This window comes from Malus domestica, chromosome 04, assembly GCF_042453785.1.
Source record: "Malus domestica chromosome 04, GDT2T_hap1".
Lineage (NCBI taxonomy): Eukaryota > Viridiplantae > Streptophyta > Magnoliopsida > Rosales > Rosaceae > Malus > Malus domestica.
Window position 1 is genome coordinate 7936313 of NC_091664.1, and position 19971 is coordinate 7956283.

Below are 19971 nucleotides of genomic sequence, written 5' to 3' on the forward strand. Positions count from 1 at the left end.
TAACATAATCAAATTTAAAACACAAAATGAACATAATAAAAATAATTTAAAACGTACTGGTTTCGGAATGTTGCTCCTCAAATTGTTCATCCATGGTGATTGAAGCGAGAAGAAGAAGGGGAGAATGAAATGAGGAGAGGAGAAAAGGGGGGAAGGAAGGGGGAATGGAGAAGGCACCGGCGCAAGGAAAAGATGGAGGGGTTTTATTTTGGAAAATTTTCATTACTGTCGGTTATAACCAACAGAAAAAAAGGGCAAAAATCCCCCCAAAATTTTGTTAGGATTTTAAAAAATAAAATAATAATTGTTTGGTTTAATAAATAATATGTATTTAAATAGAATACGTTTTTAAAAATTAAATAAATAATTGTTTGGTTTAATAGATAATAACTCATGTAAAATATGCAATAAAGAAACAAAAAGATAATTGTACAATGAAAATGCCATGAATAAATATTGTCTAATCAATACTTGGAAAAACATAAATAAAAATTTAGCACAAATTACTTTTCCCACTTCAAAATTTAGGCAAATTTAACGGATATATGCATTCTACGAAACTAGTTTCAATGATCTAACCGTCAAACTTGTTTGTAGATATTACAAGATTGCATACGTAAAAAATCGCAAAAAAAAATCATTAAGAGATTAGATAACGAAACAAAAGTTTTTCGACGGTTATAAACGAAAAATCACAATTTAACGGTTATTTTAGCTCTGGTTTTGGAGGATTTTTTTTACAACTACACTCCTCGACCCTATAAGAATGCAATGAACTAATTCGATCTTCAATTTTAAATATTTACACTTGTGGATACCACAAAATCTTATTTTATACTTTTGTTTGGACCCAAAATTACATCATCGGCTCGAGTAATCGAGGTCGTTGAGTAAGCATACCTCCACACCGTCGATGAAAAAAGTACATATAATTTTATTAAAAGATAACATTATGGTTTTTATCATAATTATCTTTTAATAATGATTTATTTTGACATTTACTTATAAAAATAATATATCTCCAAGTTAGGAATCAGCGGCACAATTCAAATTAATATGGATGTTTGGATGTGGATGTGTGACACAATTCAAAATGAATTTAAAATTCATTTAGTTGGGGTCAAAATGCATGCAACAATAAAGATGATGGTTTTGGGTGACGGATGAGACAAGAAGTCTAGGAAAGCTAGGCTTTTGGTGATGATGTGATTCCTAGATAGGCTTTTCAGTTTGTTTGAAAAGTCATAGATGACAAATGGATCGGTTTTCTTCCTAGAGTTTAAGTCGCAGTTGAACACCATCAGCCAAGCAAATATCAACCCAGAGTCCATTTGAGATAGAAATACGTCAAGTGGTCTCATCATGAAATACTGTTTGGTTCCGCATAGGCACAGGATAAAGATGCATGTGGATTATACTAAAGAGATTAGGATTTGACTGAAGCTTGAACGGTGGAAGAATTGTAGTGGCATGGTGGAGTTTCAGAACTTATCAACCGCGTACTCATCCCTATAAATACGAGAAACCGTGCAACACAAAAACCCAAATTCAACACACAAACTGCCCTGCGTAAACCTTTCAACAACCTTGAGATTTTTATTTTCCTTTTTCGCCAAGACATCTTCAATTTGGATAAACAGCACTGTGAAAGCAACCGGCGAACATCTTCAATTTGGATAAACAACACTATTGCCGTAGAATCAGCGGACCGCGAAGCACCTTCAGTTTGGATAAACAGCACTGCAACAGGGTCAACTGGTTATATATCCAAGTCTCGGTCGAGAAGGATTTTCGAATCCTTATTGGCAGAGGTCATCTCATTAGCCTTCTCGGCAAAGTGAGGTGTTACAAGTTACTACATTCGGCACATTGAAAGCTGAATTTGATATTGAACTTCGCAGAACTAGCAGCCTTGTATTCAGGCTCTAAAATCTGAAAGCCGGGACATGTTCCTTCCTCGGCTGCAATCGCAAGATCGAGAAGTCAGCAGCGCACCCAACGCAACATCAACATATTTTACTCATCGGCTGAGCTCGGCTGTCGAGTTGGCACGCCCTGCACACATCCGAATGACGTAGTTAGCTCATTAGTTACTTGGCCTACGCGCCACATAAACTTGGTAGTTTTTAGGGTCAACAACTTTATGGAAGTATAATATTAACTCGAAGTGTTTGTTTAATCTACCGTTTTGATGCGATATACATTCTATGAAACTTTTTTCAACGATCCAACTGTCAAATTTATTTGTACACACTCCGAGATTGCATACGTAAAAAATAAAAATAAAAACATTCAGAGATTACGTAATGGAACAAAAGTTTTCGACGGTTATAAACTAAAAATCACAATTCACAGTTATTTTAGCTCCGATTTTAATGAGTTTTTTTACAGTTACACTCCTCGATCCTATAAGAATGCAATGAATAAATTTGATCTTCAATTTAAAATATTTACACTAGTGGATACCACAAAATCTTATTTTATACTTAATGGAAGTATAACATTAACTCTTAAGTGTTTATTTAATCTACCGTTTTGATGCGATACATATTCTACGAATTTTTTTTCAATGATCTAACCGTCAAACTTGTTTGTACACACTCTGAGATCGCATACGTAAAAAATCACAAAAAACAAACATTCAGAGATTATGTAACATAACAAAAGTTTCGATAGTTATAAACAAAAAATCACAATTTAACTATTATTATAGGTTAGATTTGGATTATTTTTTACAACTACACTCCTCGACCCTATAAGAATGCATTGAATGAATTCGATCTTTAATTTAAAATATTTACACTAGTGGATTCTTATTTTATACTTGATGGGGGAAGTATAACATTAACTCTAAGTGTTTGTTTAATCTACTGTCTTGATGGGATATGCATTCTACGAAACGTTTTTCAATGATCCAGCCGTCAAACTTGTTTGTACACAATCTAAGATCGCATACGTAAAAAATCGCAAAAAACAAACATTCAGAGATTAGGTAACGGAACAAAAGTGTTCGATGGTTATAAATGAAAAATCACAATGTAACGGTTATTTTAGCTCCGATTTTGATGATTTTTTTTTACAACTACACTCTTCAACCCTATAAGAATGCAATGAATGAATTCGATCTTCAATTTAAAATATTTACACTAGTGGATAAATCTTATTTTATATTTGATGGAAGTATAACATTAATTTTTAAGTGTTTGTTAAATCTACAATTTGATAGGATATGCATTCTACGAAACTAGTTTCAACGATCCAACCATCAAACATGTTTGTATATACTCCGAGATAGCATGTGTAAAAAATCACAAAAAAAAAAAAAAACAATCAGAGATTAGTTAACGGGACCCAAAATTTTGACGATTATAAACAATAAAATCACTATTTGTTTAATATAATATAATATTTTTAAGAAAGTTTAATCAAAAGTAATGGTTTAAAAAATTGAAAATAATATAATATTTTGACACAATTTGTGTCGGATATAACCGCCAAAATTAGAATAAAAATTTTGAAAATATTTGTGTCGGTAATAACTGCCATGGTTAGTATAAAAAATTCGAAAATAATTGACAGATTTGACACATTACTTACTCATGTCGGATATATCCGCCAGAATTGGTTAAAATTAGTTAAAAAAATATATATCTAATGGAGTTAAGGGCCCAGTTCATTATCCTTGTCAGATATAACCGATAGTAATACTTTATTTTCCAACACTTTTTAAACATGTTGTCGGAAAACATTTTATCCGACAATAACAGTATAAAACCGTCACCATTAACCAACACAATAAGCCAATTTTGTAGTAGTGACTCTTAGATCCAGTTTTTGGTTCAGGTGCATTTTACCGTTTCGTGATGTCTTCCTTAACATTGGTAGAGGCTACGGCGACTGGTTTTTGGCTGCTGGAAAGTAGGGTTTTGCTATTTATATTTTCTTTTGTTGCCTATGAGCCTAATTCTGTGTGGGCCTCCCTTTGTTACTTGGGTTGTAGCTTTCCTTTTGGGCATGTCTTCTGTTTTATATTGCTTTGTTGTGTAGAATTTTGTGTTTTGTTTGGGTTTAGACCTTTCTAGCACAAATTGTATTTCTCTTTCCGTAAATGAAGGTTTATTCACGACAAAAAAAAAAAGAAAAAAAAAGCATTTCTAGCAGCATTAGGAAATGAGTATCCTAAATTGTCCTAAGTTTGAAGTTGATGTCGATATACCATTTCGAAATTGTGATGTCGATATACCATTTCAAAATTGTGATGTTGATATACCATTTCAAAATTCCTTATATTTTTAACTACTTTTATATCATAATAATGACCTAAAAAAATTACTTGGTAAAAAGTGATTTTTCTTTCTTTCAGGCAAATGGTAAATGATGATGTGGACGAATGAGTCATACAAAGAGTCGACAATACATCAATGGTTTGAGAGTGACCCATCAAGCTTAAGCCACTGGCAAAGCATTGAGTGCTGAGAGTCCCATGTAAGCTTAAGAGCAGCTCCAGCGGGAGCATTTGCTCGGGGGACAGTGGATTAAACAGTGGGCTGTTGCCCGGTAGACATGCTCCAGCGTTTGGGAGCCCGAGCGACAGGCCCGGCAGCGATTGCCAGCCCGAGAGCCCGAAGGCCATGTGATGCAAGGCTGACGTCTGGGCGACGTCAGCCATCATCTCATCTGCAACGATTGAGATCCCTTTCTAAATTGCCCGGATCCAGGTGAACAGCCACAGCTTCTTCCACGAAAAAAGTGGGACAGCCGTGGACTCGTCGTCGACGGCATCGTCGAAGATCAGGATCTTCTCCCGCGCCTCGAACGCGACCTCCTCCTCCTCGTCCCATGTCGACGACGATAGCGACAGGGACAGGGACTGCGGCTACGCAGCAGGCAGTTGGCTTCGTCATCGTCCGCGCCGTCTCGCAGCTTCGACGACTCGTCGTCGTGTTCGCGCAATTGGGCGCTCATGGTTTCTGTCTCGCAGCTTCCGTGCGTTTTATTTTTTATATTTTTAGTTGTGGAGATAGTGTTGGATTCCTTTATAATATTAATATAATTAATAATATAATATTAATTTATACAAAGTAAATAATATAATATTAATTATAAATAAAAAAATACTAATATTTTATTGCCAATTGCCAGGGCTATTCAGTGCAGGGGTGGAGATGCAAAAGGCAATTACCAGGGGAATGCACTATTCATTAAGGGCAGTTACTGTTCACTAGGTGGATTAAATAGTGAATAGCCTGCGGGGAGGGCTCCTACACTGGAGTTGCTCTAAAGGCAGTAAGTGATTGTTCATATCATTAAAAAGCAATCAACACATAACCTAGTCTTGTTCCCCTTTCTTTCGCTAGGAGTTATCTTTACCGTTTACACTAGGATTAGAATAGTTGTGTAATTTTCGTATGAGCGATTGTTCTTAACATTATTTCTGCTTTTAATAGACCTAGAATTTGCATAGAAACTTACCATTTTCTCGTGGTTCCTTCTGTCATTCCTTATGGGTTCTCCTTACCACACTAGGAATAGGTAGTCGGTGTACCGGTAATGACTAAGCATATAAATGCTTTGCAATTTTTTTTTTGGGTGAAATTGAAAGGTAGAAAGTGTAGTGAATCTTTCTCAAAAAAAGAAAGAAAGAAAATGTATGGAATGAAAGTCATTAAATGCATGGGACTAATCATTCTGGATTTTAGTAATTATAAGATTAGATTTTAGTTTTAGTTTTCGATTGATTTGGTACGAATCGCTATTCTTAGGGTTTAAATATTTTGACCAAACTACAAAAATTTTGCAAGTGGCTTTTTACCGGTAGTAGAAAGGTGTTGAGTTATTGCATGATGATGTGAGTTCAAACCTCATCAGTTGCAAATCTAACATTTAATCCAACTAAATCTTTTTTTTCTGACAAAACAAAAAAACAAAAACAAAACAAAAACTATGAAATTGTTTTTTTCTTGTTCAAACTACCAAAAATGAAAAATAATTCGATTTAAATTGCCTTTTCTCTGTTTTTAAAATACCGTTCCAATTGCAATATTTAGAGTTTCACAAGTACAACGCCTTTCTAATTGGATAAGGATATACTTACACCTATTGTGGCATTCTGAACTGATTACATGTCGTCAAATTTTAATCATATCGCTAACTGATTTAAAATAATTTTATTTTTGTATACTCGTTTCATGTAAGTCTTTTTCGTTGACTAACTTCACGAGTCAATGATGCTAGTAGCCTAGTACAATTGTTGCACCTCATAACCGTTGCCAATGTTGACTAGCCTTTTTTTTTTCCTAAATTTTTTTTAATAACTTCAGAAGAGGATAAGATTTTAATTAATTTTCTTTGTTTTGAATGGTAATAGCTTTTGTTTAAAAACATTATGACAAAGACCAAAGTACATGCGATGCAATGGATATAATATTTTTGTATATAAATAGAACCCATATATATATTGTTTGAGCTGTCAATTCTTCTTTTGGTTTTTTTCCTATCAATTATCCAAATCTTTTTGTTTCTTTTTCCCCTAGTTAAGCAACTTAAATTATCATTTAAATTAATATTTTGTTTGCATCTAAGAACAAAAAGTTTTCATGCAACTTTCGAGCTTCAACGCCGAAAGTGAGATATCTTACATTCCTTTAGGATGAGGATCATCCTCTTTGTGAGGATCCTAAAGATCAATTCATCTTAGTCATTGATCATATATCGTGTTGTCAGCTTTTGTTAAGTGTTGTTTGTATCCAATTTTAAATAAAAAAATTATGGCCGCATGATGACTGATGAATAGATATGATGAACTGATCCGTAGGATCTTCACAAAGAGGATTTGAATAAGATCTTATTCCATTCTTTTATGTAATTTCAGTTAGGTAACTGTTTGGGCCCAAAATAAAATTTTGGGCCGAGCTTAGAGTCATTCTCGGTCCAATAACATTCATCTAGAATCTTGTCATGGGCTGTCCAGTCAAGGTTGGCCGAATCCTATTATGAAGAGGATTGGTTTAGATAAGGGTGAGGTAGTCGAACCCTAGTGCAACAATGAGTCTTAAAGCTAAGGATGTTTAGAATTAGGGGATGAATCTGGTTCGTTAAGGAGCTTGGTTCAAAGTCCTATAGGGGTTACGATTGGGCGAAACCTGATCAGATTGGGTTGAGAAGTTCTAATCCAAGAATTTATAGTTCGGCCATAAGGGGGTTCGCTCCTATAAATAGAGAAGGGAGTGCATCATTCAAAGCCCCTTCAAATCAACACACAAATTGCCCTGCACAAAGCTTCTCAATAACCCTGAGATTTTTTCCTCTCCCCCTTTCTTTTCACGAACACATCTTCAGTTTGGATAGACAGCACTGTGAAGGCAACCGGTGACTTCTTCAATTTGGATAGACAACACCGGAGCCGTAGAATCAGCCGATCGAGGACCACCTTCAGTTTGGATAGACATCACTGCTTCGAGACCGACTGGATATTTATCCAAGTCTCGGTCAACAAGGATTTTCGAGTCCTTGTTGGTAGAGGTCATCTCATCAACCTTCTCGGCGAAATGAGGTTTTATCAATTTACTAGGCCCAGCACATTGAAACCGAGTTTTATTTTATGATTGGATACTCGCAAGTACATTTTCAAGTTCGGCATTCCAATGGTTGAACGACATTTACAATCAAGACATTCATCTCTTTCGAGTATTTGTGTACGTACAATATGGCACCAGTTCGGCGTAATTATACTCTCACGAATATAATTATAGTGACCGAACCTAGTGCCAACGATTTGTGAACTTTGAAGAAACTAGCAGCCTTGTCTTCAGACTATAGAACATGAAGGCCGAGACGTGTTCCTTCCTCGGCCACAGTCGCAAGATCGAGAAGTCAACAGTGCGCCCAATGCCACATTAACATATTTTACTCCCCAGCCAAACTCGGCCTACGAGTTGGCACGCCCCACACACAACCAAAGGACGTAGTTAGCTTATTAATTACTCGGCCTGCGCGCCACGTAGGCTTAGTAGTTTTTAGGGTCAACAGTAACATTTAAATATAATCTCACCTAATAAAGAATATTTGAGTTTAAAGATCTCATCATGTAAATGTGACCATAAACTTATTTCTATGTGCAAACCTAGAAAGATTTAACATTTGAAGGTTCAAATTTCTCAATTCATTACATTTTTCGTATATTGAAAATTCTAATCAGTATATGTTAGATGACCTTTCAAAGCAAAAAAATTTACAAATTTTCGTGAGACGAGGGCAAATTGAAATCGTCGATTGAAATTGAAGAAATTTGGTTCGTGTTTGAATAGAAGACTGAATGATTTTCTTTTTCCTTTCTTTTTCATGTTGAGTATGAACATATCTAAATCTCACATGCTAAAAATTAATAAAACTTTCGATTTTAAACCTAAATTCTAACAAACTTCATCATAGGTATCTTAATCTTCAAATTGAAATCGTTGGTTGAAATTAAAGAAATTTGGTTCGTGTTTGAATAGGAGACTGAATGATTTTTTTTTCCTTTATTTTTCAAGTTGAGTATGAACACGTCTAAATCTCACATGCTAAAAATTAACGAAACTTTCAATTTTAAACTTAAAATCTAACGGACTTCATCATAAGTATTTGAATTGCAGTTTGTAGACTAAATTTGTAAACTATTTGATGTGTGAAAATAAATAAGTTAATCAACGGTTACGTAAATATTCAATTCTCAATTTTCATATAATTTAATTTACAAAACTTAATCTTTTTAACGTTAATCATAAAAAATAATCACATCATAATTCCAATTATATTACTTGGTGGCCGGAACAGGATCCCCTCCAGATCCAAGGGATCTAAGTCCACTAATCAATGAATCCAAACCATTGAAATTTGATCTTACTGCTATAAATAGAGGAGTCTTTAAAAATTATAATAATCGTAACCGTTTGATCAAATTTCAATAATTCAGATTTATTGATTAGTTGGATTAGATTCTTTTGATCGGGGATCCAGTTCCTTGTCGGCCAGCCCTTTAAAACGATAAAATAAAACGGTCCCGAATCCCTCAAATCCCACCACGTGTCCCCCACTCACGTTTTTCAAACTCCCTCCTTAATGACCACCGTGACTCTATCCCTTCCCTCCGTCTCCTTCCACACCCTTCCACACCCTTCCTCTCTCTCTCTCTCTCTCTCTCTCTCTCTCTCCCGTTCGTCCGCTTTCAGAGTTTGTTGAGCAAAAGGTGGAGTAGAATCTCAGCCTATCCTCTCCCTGAAGCAAGTTCTTGTTTTTTAGGGTTAAGGGTTCCCCCATATTCCCAATTCCCAATTGATTCTCCCCAGATTTCATCGATCCTTGATCGCATCCCTCATCGTCTTCATCGTCTCTACCTTTACTCTCCGATCGTCCCCTTTTCGTAAATTATGGTTGCGAGCTTTTCCATGCTTTGCAGTTTCTCCTTTTATAAATCGAATTTGCTCCCGATCCTTTGTTCCTCTCACTGTTGCAGAAATTCTTAGGTTTTCTCGCATGATTCTGTAATTTCTTTGGTACATAAAAGAAAAAAAAGTTTAGGGTTTTTGTTTTTTATGGGGATAATTGTGTAAATGGTTGTTTGTATGTAAATATTGGGGGAAATTTCGGGTTATCTGTTGAATTTGTGTTGTAATTGTGATCGATTGTGTCGGGTTTGAATCTGAGGCTATGTATATTGAGGAGTTGAAAGGAGGGGAAGTTGGAAGTGGGGAAGAAGGGAATTTGTCCCCTGGAAATAGGGATTTTGATTGCAGGAGCATCACACCGTTGGATGCGAAGCGGGTTTTGATCGGGGCAGGAGCTCGTGCGCTGTTTTACCCGACTCTGCTTTACAATGTCATTAGGAACAAGCTGCAGGCTGAGTTTCGGTGGTGGGATAAGGTTGATGAGGTACAAATATCATTTTATTGTTCTAGTTTTTTATTTATTTATTTCTCTTGTATATCTACAATGTGTATAGATTGGGTTCGCTTGTGTAGTATGTAATGTTTATGTGTAGGGTTTGATTTAGATTGTGAATTTCGATAGCTTACGAGTACTTATGCCCGTGTGAACTTATCTCAATGTAATTCATGAATGGGGTTTGATTCTTTGTGTGTGGTAATGTTAGCTTGAATTCTTTTCTTAGCTGATAGTTGATGTAACGTAGAGTCGTAGACGAAAAAATTGTTTTGTTTGATTATTCTTCACTTCCACATGTGCCTTTTTGTTCTGCGATATGACCTAGTGTTGATTTTTTTCTGTCTAAATTCTAATAATTTTTTTTTTCTTTTTCAGTTTGTGTTGTTAGGTGCAGTTCCATTCCCTACTGACGTACCCCGCTTAAAGGAGGTTGGAGTTGGTGGAGTCATCACACTTAATGAGCCGTACGAGACTTTGGTTCCAACATCTCTTTATCATGTTAGTGGTTTTCCTTGTAGTCGTATTACACCAAAGTATCCTTCTTGAGAGTTGTATTGTGAGAGTTCACTTGCTTTTGGAGATTAGTTGATGCATTTTTCTCTCTGATGAAATGCTGTTGCTGTTTGTGAGGATATCTGTTTTTTGTATGACATATTTAATACTGACAGATTAACTGGTCTTTTTCAGTAATATTGTTTTGTATTCATATGTAAATTTAATTTGACTAAACATGACTTGGTTCTTGGCTGTACCGGACCAAAACTTCCTTTATTTTCTTGTACTTTATGTTGGGGGCATTCCCTATTTCCCAGTAGTTTTATGTGTTTCTATTAAATTTTTGGCAGTCTCACGGCATTAACCATCTGGTGATTCCTACAAGAGATTACTGCTTTGCACCATCACTCAGCGATGCATGTCGTGCTGTAGACTTCATTCATGGTAAGCATTCTTGCAACTTGATTTGCTCATATTGGAAGGCATCTGATATTGCATGACTTGGCACAAACAAGGCACATAACTATGGCATATTCTGATCTTGGTTAGATACTCATGACATGTTTGGAAACTTTCAAAGCTGAAACAAATTGTCCAGCATCGCTCTGATATGCAAGGGTACAATTGTGAGGCTGTCCTAGATTTTTCCAGTGTAGATAAGTTATGATGCTTAGAAATTATGGACCATCTAACCTGCCTCTTTTTTTATCGGATGGAATTTTAGAAACTTAAAAAGATGATTTTGGTCAATTTTAAGCTGCTTGGTGGTGGTGTTGAAATTTTAATCTTATGGGTAAAAAAAAATATTTGATTTGTGTCATTAAGGACTGGGAGTTTAGTGTGAAGTCATTATATATATCGTGGGATTGAAATTGTCATTTTTGTGTAAATGTTTTTTCTTCGGAGAAGACTGTTATCTGATTATTTCATTTTGTTTTTTGCATTTGGTTTTTGTCATGAAGAAAATGCATTAAGTGGATGGACAACTTATGTTCACTGTAAAGCTGGGCGGGGGCGTAGCACAACCATTGTTATCTGTTACCTGGTCAGTACTAGGCTCTGAAATCACAAATAACTCTTTGAGGATTGCCAGCTTTACTGATCTTTTATTTTTATATAGGTCCATCACAAGCAGATGACACCTGAATCTGCTTATGAATACCTGAAGTCGATTCGGCCAAGGGTGCTTTTAGCCTCTGCTCAGTGGCAGGTAACTTGTCCAACTTATATGTGATTTGCACTGGCATTGTGGCTTGATTTTTCTCCGTGCTGTTTGATGCTTTTTTCTTTTGGTTGTCCTGCTTGGAAGTTGGTGCAGTGAGAAAATTGTATTTACATTTCTGTTTACCAATATCAGTATGTGAACAATTTGCCTATAATACTATAATCTAGATTTACACTGACCTGTGGCATGATCTAGTTGTACCCTTGAATTTGACTTATCTTGATCTCCTATTTGATGGTTCGTTTTCAGGCTGTCCAGGAGTACTACTATTTAGTGGTGAAGAAAGCTTTTGTTTACAGCCGCATGCCAGATCTGGTGGTGAAACCGCTGCAATCTACTTCCTCGCACAATCTAGCCGCATTTGATGAAGGCTCTGTGGTAGTAGTAACAGAATCAGATCTTGAAGGATATGATGCGAATTTCCAGTCTGGTGCTGTGGGAAGTGAGATTTGGGCAGACTTAAATGTGGTTTATCGGGTGCGAGTTGCTGGTCAGGCAGCTCTTGCAAGAATCTCATGTATGTGGCTCGGCTGCGGTGCCCACCAGAAGATCACAGGAGAGAATATGGACAGGGAAAGCAGCTGCTCGATGAGCGCTGATCGTCTGGGCAGCATTAGTGTGGATATACAAGTCTACTGAGGAAAGCCAGAGAGTATGCATATAAGTTGTTTGCTAAGCGATCTTCTCTTTTATTTCGTGCACATACAGAAAGTCAAATAATGTATTTCGTGCTCGTACAGAAAATCAAATAATGGTACGTAGGCAGCACTAAACTGTGTTTTTCGCCCCCCTGTAAATTGAGTCTACTTTTATCTTGAATCGGAATGAAAGAAAGTTTAGCATTTTGGTTCAATTACAGAGTGATGCATAAAATTCACTGGAAAGTGATCTCTCTTGTATTCTGCTGCTGTAGATACAGAACATACCATCACTCTCTCCGTATTCAAATAAACAAATTATTTATTTGTTAACCAAATTTAGAATAGTACGTAAAAACGCTTGGAAGAAAGATGAATAAATAACGTAAGAGGTTTGTAACTCGAGTAGCTTAGATGAACATTGTATATGCGGGATACTGAGATATATATTTTAGGGTGAAGTGTCGATTTAGTTCATGAATTATCGTCTCATTGAAAATTAGGTTCCTGAATTATTTTTTTTTCAGTAAAATAAGCTCCTAAATTCATATAAGTTGAGCATTACACTTTAGTGTGTAATACTGTTATTTTCGTGTCTATAATCCCTTAAACATTTCATATGAGTTGCAAATGTAATGTATAATTTACCCTTCAAAATTAACTCAATACACTATTCTTTATGATGAAATTACCAATCTACCCTCCAATGTCTATCACATTCACATGCAAGTAACGTGACTTAAATTGAAGGAAACTCGAATATAGTAACTTCGAATATAATATTAGAAATATAATTGACTGATTTTTATAATTTAATGACTGGTTTTTTTGAAAAAAAAAATAGTTTAAAGACCTAAATTTTACTCAGATGATAATTTATGGATTAAATTGACAGTTCACCCTACTACTTTTTATGCTAAACGCAATTTTATTTACCAAGATACAAGTCCTTGAATAAATCTGGTACAGAATAATATAACCATGTATTGGCAGGGCTTCAGTCACATAGGCGTGGAATAAACTGCAATATTTGTACAAATAAATCATCCCCACCCACAAACCACCAGTTTAACTTTTGATTTAAAAGTTTCAGTTCACCAAGCGATAAAACTTAATCAAGGCTGATGATGCAGTGACTTGTCCTCTGTGAGGCCAAGAAGTTCACTGAAGAAATTCTTGACCGGTAAGGGCCACCTGTACGATGACGATCCTTCCAGTACAACTTCAGTTGTTGCTCTCTCATCAAACTCCCCACTTGCCCTCCTGGTGTGACTGGCTTCCTTGTTTCCAATCGTCCTTGATGCTGAATCTTGCAAGTAGGGCACTACGTGCTTCTTCATGTCGCTGGTGGAGATTCCGAGATGACCTCCTGCAACGCTAATGTACTTGACCCTCCCAGCTTCGTCCAAGGTTCTCAAACCGATCCAGTCCTCAGTATACAGATCGGTCTGCATAAAAGTGAAAGCGTTTAATTCATAAATGCAAATCTTCTAATGCATCAGATCTTTTAACACTAATTGGTATTACCTGCTGTGGACTTAAAATCGATTTGAAGCTGTCATCTTGGTAATATCCAAACCACGAGGTCTCTTTCGGTATCAAAACAGTGTCATGCTCAAACTGCAGAAATACAAAATTAGTATGGAAAGAATACATATGGTTAATTGGCTAATTAATATTCCGAGGAATCTAAAGAAATGTTACCACAAAGACATACATATTTCCCAACTTACCATGATAAGCACCAGGTTCTGTAAGCTACTAAACCTTTCCTTGTAAGTGGAGTTTCTCTCATCAGGGAGTTCGTTGTTAAGCTTCGGAAGAAACTTGCATTTTCCTAAATATTCAGACATTGCCTGGAAACAAATAGTTGATCAGGATGCTTATGCTTACAGCTATCATAAAACTGAGTAAAAACCGTAGGTGAACAATGTGGTAAACAACATCTCATTAGATGTATCGAATGTTTCATTTCCAGCCACTCACATTTGGTAATTTAAGATAACCGCTGGGAGCCAGGTGTTCCTACATTTTCAGAATCACAATCAAGATGGTCAGGCCTCATCGGAAATATACCTAGGAGAGCGAAAGTTGACACCGTAATAGAGACAAGAAGAAAGAACCAGCAGAATGAGATGCATACTTGAATATAGTCTGTGTAGATCTCTGATTTGAGTAGCTTATTCACAATGATGCAGAATATACCAGACTGCAGAGGCACAAAAACAAAGCCCTTTAGCATTATTAACATGTCCCAAATAGGTCACAGAGTATTTCCAACCACGTTTGAAGTGTTCCTCGATAGTTAATACCTTATGACTATTATAATTTGAGACATTATGCTATAAACAATAAAGTTCTTCAAAAATCTCATAAATATATAAATACGCCACGGGAATCAGCAAAGTAGGTAAATGACCAGAATAACAATGCAGTCTTTGTATGGAAGATTTCACTCTTAGATGTATTATTATACAAAATGCTTTCAAAATATTCTCATGTTATGTAATTGAATGAATGACGTAGGAAATGCTGTTTGCTGCAACCATTTACAATAAAGCACTGCCGAAAGTGCTAATCCTCTCCTGCATAAAATCATAAACTTTCCCATATATATCTGGTTCTTTCGGATGAGAAGCGCTCTATTGGGAAGAGGAAACATCAAGCTCATATACCATACTAGGATGGTAATTTTAAGCACTGTGGGATTCTACACTCTGTGAATTCAATTGTTAATATATACATGTACACTCTTCTTCACCAGAAGCTTTTTCAGCAAGACAAAAGCATTTGGATAGGGAGGGATTAAAATTCCATGATGATAGTATGATACTTACACCACAAAGAGGCACAGAAGCAGTACCCGCATGAGGTCCTCCTAAAGAGACAAAGTTCTTGACCTGTAATCAATAATGGCAAAAACAAGGATTTTCGTATTGTCAAATCCGCATCTGTTATGAAATGAAACATCAACCTGTGTAAGAAATGCGCATTGAACCAACGAAACAATGAAAAGGAAGAAAGATCTCTAAACCTAATAAAGCATTCGCCTATAAACCACATCACAGAAAAATGTGACTAAAGATTTCTCTGAGACAAGAAATAATCCTAACAGCTATTATGTCACCAAAATAATATAAAAAAATCTTAGAAGAACTTATAACCTCATTCCTCATGCATTTTCAAAGAGTTGGATACATGTATGATAACTGAAATTCAATTTTAAATTTAATAACAATACATGTAGTCCGTTGAAAAGCAGTAGAGGAAAGATGATATTAGCAGAGTTAGTTAAATTGAATCTTACAGGGGGTCCATCGACACAAAATTCTACCACACCTCGGCCTATCAAATTGCCCTGTCAAATTAAAAAGAAAAAGTTATGAGAAAGAACCGAATGACCAGAGTTACTTGAGCATCAAAACTCAACATTATAAGCATTAATTCATTAATCTATTCATAAGCATTGGGGGATTGAAAAAGAATGTGACATGATGAAAAACTTGTCGCAGATGAAATGACAACGAAAGCTACACAATATAAATAAAATTGCATATCCACAATGAAAACTACCACCATCAGAACAACAAAAGGAAAAAGGAAGAAAAGATGATGCAACAGCAGATCATCCCATATATATCAACAAAGCCACGAGTCAGTAGCTAAACTTGGGAATAAAATGGCATCTAATAAGGACAACATTGAAACATAACGACAGCTACACTGATGGCCAGAACAATGACAAATGTTCTAAAATACAGAGTCATAGAAGCCAAGAATCATTAGGGTGAAGATGGAGAATGATATCACCTATAAGGAGTGCTTTGATTCAAATTCAAAATACATAAAAAAGGACCGGTTAGGTGAATGAGGCAAGAAAACATGTGATGATATGTGCTTACTAAGTGAAATGGTGAGGAAGGATGTCAAGAAGTAATTCCGATCATGGTGACATAATGTGTGGAGTTAAGCTGAGCTGAACAAAAATCTAATTTACTAAATACACGTGAAAACAGAAAGATCCAAGCTTAATAATACCTGGGAGAGACCAACAATGTTATAACCTTGTCTCAGTTCTTCCTTTTCTTTAACCTGTGGTTGTAGTAGGGAACAAAGTCAAAAGTCACAGAAACTTCAAAAGCCAGACCAACAATATACAGTAACAAGGAAAACTTCACCACCTTATCACAAACGATTCTGGTCTGCAAACACGTAGAAAAAAAGTCAGAGTACAAGTGGAATTCATAGAATTATAAATAAAATGACAAGCATTGCTTTTTTAGATTTTACCTGTTCCTCAAGAGGCAAAAACCAGGAATCCCACGTTCCATCACCAATTTCTCTGCAGGAAGGTAAATCCAAGCAATACTATTACACATGGTAAAAGTACACTACACACTACATTGCTCCCCGAAAATTGAAAAAAAAAAAAAAGTGTAAGAAACCAAAGGGCAGACTTCTCAGTTACACATCACCAAGAGTCTTTTAAACAATCAGGTTGTATCTTATCATATTGTTCTATAAACTCAAGAAGGCCACACCATATGTTAAAATAAATCTTAGAATCAGAATTTGATATAAAGTTGTTAAAAGCAATGTGATGAATGAAGTATACGCAATGAGCTCTCAAAGGATAACATATAGGTATGGGAATAAGTAGACAGACTTGAGAAGAAAATAATGGACCATACATGCAATATCCTTCAACACCAGAAAAGTTGCTCAGTTTCTCGGTAAACTGTTTAACTCCTTTGTTAGAGCACTGGTCTCCAATGCCTGTCATGATGAAGCATTAGAATGCAGAAAGAGCATATGAATGCAATAATAAAGAATGGTGAGAGAAGAGATGAATCTTCGTTTCACTGATCAAAGTTAACAAACTCCAGGAAAGAAAGATCAGTCCAATATATAAACGGAAACTAAAAGAAGAACTACAATGGATGATGTTCAAAATCCAACTAAAAACACTTAACTGCTATCAGATTGACCAAATTCAAAGGAAACTAGGCATCGATAGAAATGTCACAAAAAATTTTGAACATACAACACAGAAAACTTGCACAATTCCAAGACTGAATTAATACATTAGATAATGCAGAGTTTATTGAATGTAATTAGCTAATAGTAAGGTTCAAAAAAATGTTTAGTAAAACCAGAGTAAATGCTTCAAAAAAGCACATGGGGTTCATTTTGCCTGTAATTCGAATTAGTCTGCTGCCGTTAGATGAGGCAAGCAATATGGTGATAACTATCCAGCTGCAGTTTTTTTATCTTTTTTGGCTCCATTGTTATTTTGTTTTGTATTTTTCTCAGCGGTTTTTCTTGGTGATTAACTGCAAAAAGAACCTATTTGGTTCATGCTACAGAGAGGAAAAGTTTAAATATCTATCTGCTGAATTATGTTCCTCGGGCGGGTGAACCGAAAATTGTGGTTTAATTCTTTGATCTACAATCTTCATGTAACGGTTTAATTAATTAAAGACAGTTATTTTATATGTATTTTTTTTTTCAACCACACAGAAAATGCAAAAAATAGAACTTTGAGAAAATTTCTTCCAGATTTAGATTAAGGCCATGACTCCATGCATTGCACATGCTGTCATTTGGATATTAGTATCTAATTGAACATCTTCAGGAAAATGGTCATCATCAAGTTCCTATTAGTTCTAAAGACCTTTCTCTGATACAGCAAATTACAGCAACCCACCATATTTAGCATCAATACCATAAATTAATCAACTTTTGTCCAGAAAATAACAATATATCAAAAACCCAGAAAAAAAATTAAGCAAAACACAGATACAGAAACAGATTTATCAAACAAAATATGAATAATTTCTTTGAAAGGAAAATTGACAAGTATGAAACAGAGAGAGCAGGAAATTACCATGGAGGACTATGAAGGGTACGGAAAGTGAAGTTGGGATGGATATCAAAGCCACGATGAAGACGACGACCAACTCCATCATCTTCTCTTCTGGATTGCGGTCTCTAAAAATTCTTTCTTCTTTTTTTTTTTATATAAAAAATTAATAAGATATTTAATATTCGTTTATGGTAATAGTAATGGTGGTAGGTGGTGTGTGATTGGTGGATAAAGAAGCTCTAAACATGGAGGCACAAGTAATTGCGTTGCCTTTTGCTTCGACGGAATTTATTGAGGATATTACTATTAGCTAATTGGTGATTTGCGTCGTCAGACTGTCAGCCCCGAGGAGTGGGAGGTGCAGTTTTTGGAATAAGGATTCGCATCCCCTTTGAGGATTTCGAAATCTTCTAATCACATTTGTTCATCGTATATCGTACAGTTAAAAATTATTGTAAATTTTTTATTTAAAATTAAATATAAACAGTATTTTACGAAAACTGACCGTACGATGAACAAATGTGATTGAAGGATTCAAAAAGCATCCTCGTTACAGTTTTTGTATGTTGCTGTATGGTCTTAGTCATGTCAGCAATTTTTACAAATGCTGTATTATAAAGGAGGAAAATTAAGATTTTATCCCTTGTAGAAGCATCAACTTGCATGAAATTGGTACATCATTATTATAGCGTTTTGGTTCGATAATTTTATATTGTGGGTAAGTTTTTTTCATATGGTACAACATTATTTTTCATTTGGTATACAATTATTGAATCAAAATAGAAACTCGTTCTATATAAGTTGTTCTCCCTTACTAGGGTGCAACTTGACGGATTGGATGCTCAACCCAAACCCTAATATGACCTTTACAATTAAGCCTTTGGTTAGGTTTGAGTTCATCAGGGTTCATTCTACCTCGGGTTTCAGTTAGGCTCCACGTTAATCCTGTAACACCTTATTTGCAAAAAAATTCAAATTTTCAACCAAACAATGGCAATATTTGTTAAAATACATCATCATCACACAAAAATCAAACCATTTCTATTATTTTCACATTGCGAAGTTGACATTAAATTACATGACAATATTAATGTGTCAACTAAAAGAAACATAAGAATAATACCCCACTCCGGAATGTCCACCTAGACATCCAAATCAAGTTGTGTTGGCCGACACTTGGAGGGTGTCGAAACCATAAAGTGAAGTTCATGTAGAAAAGTATGCATAAATTAAAACCTAAAAGTCTAGAATTAATCTAAACTAATATTGTGAGTACGCAAGGAATGAACCCTTATTACACATGTGTCAAAGCATAAATAGTTATGCAGTAACGTAAGGAATTTTTGTACCAAAAGGAGAAACCTCCTACATTAATAGCAGTGGATGACAGCGTTTGTCAAAAATCCTCATCACCACAAGAGTACAGTCACTAAGTCCTAAAGGGCGAAAAATAAAGGTGAATGGGCAGAAAACAAAGTCTTGTAAAACCGTTGTTTTCATAAAAGTTGCAAACCCTAACCGTAAAGCAAGTATAATTTCTAAAACTAGTGCTACTCGTAAGTTATATTGTCCATGTAAGATGTGATTTCGTGATCACTTGGGAATATCAATGTGCCTCTCTCACAGATAAACAATGTGAAAGTAGCAGTTAAGAAGTATACGAGGATAACTAATTCAAGCCAGCAAACCCTGTTAGTCCACGGTGTATATTTTTTCACACAATCAAACTTAGCATGTGTTGGAAAAATTAGGGTCTACTTGCTATATTAAATCACATATAAAATCAAGAAATAATTCATGCAAGTAACCAATGTTAAATGAACATG

General features: G+C 35.5%; 2 protein-coding genes across 2 annotated transcripts; one reads left to right on the top strand and one right to left on the bottom strand.

Moving 5' to 3' along the window:
- Positions 1-9051: 9051 nt before the first annotated feature.
- Positions 9052-12494, top strand: LOC103432998 (phosphatidylglycerophosphate phosphatase PTPMT1). Its single transcript, XM_008371215.4, has 6 exons — positions 9052-9909; positions 10297-10419; positions 10767-10860; positions 11379-11461; positions 11537-11626; positions 11891-12494. The coding sequence occupies exons 1-6, from the start codon at positions 9688-9690 to the stop codon at positions 12278-12280; spliced, it is 1002 nt and encodes a 333-aa protein (XP_008369437.2). The 5' UTR covers positions 9052-9687; the 3' UTR covers positions 12281-12494.
- Positions 12495-13187: 693 nt separating this feature from the next.
- On the bottom strand, positions 13188-18538 carry LOC103432996 (uncharacterized). The gene is made up of 12 exons (XM_008371214.4): positions 18167-18538; positions 16971-17055; positions 16570-16621; positions 16461-16481; positions 16318-16371; positions 15587-15637; positions 15117-15179; positions 14423-14488; positions 14266-14304; positions 14013-14135; positions 13807-13899; positions 13188-13727 (listed from the first exon to the last, which is right to left on the bottom strand). Exons 1-12 carry the CDS (start codon positions 18246-18248, stop codon positions 13395-13397), a joined length of 1062 nt encoding a protein of 353 aa, XP_008369436.2. The 5' UTR covers positions 18249-18538; the 3' UTR covers positions 13188-13394.
- Positions 18539-19971: the final 1433 nt, after the last annotated feature.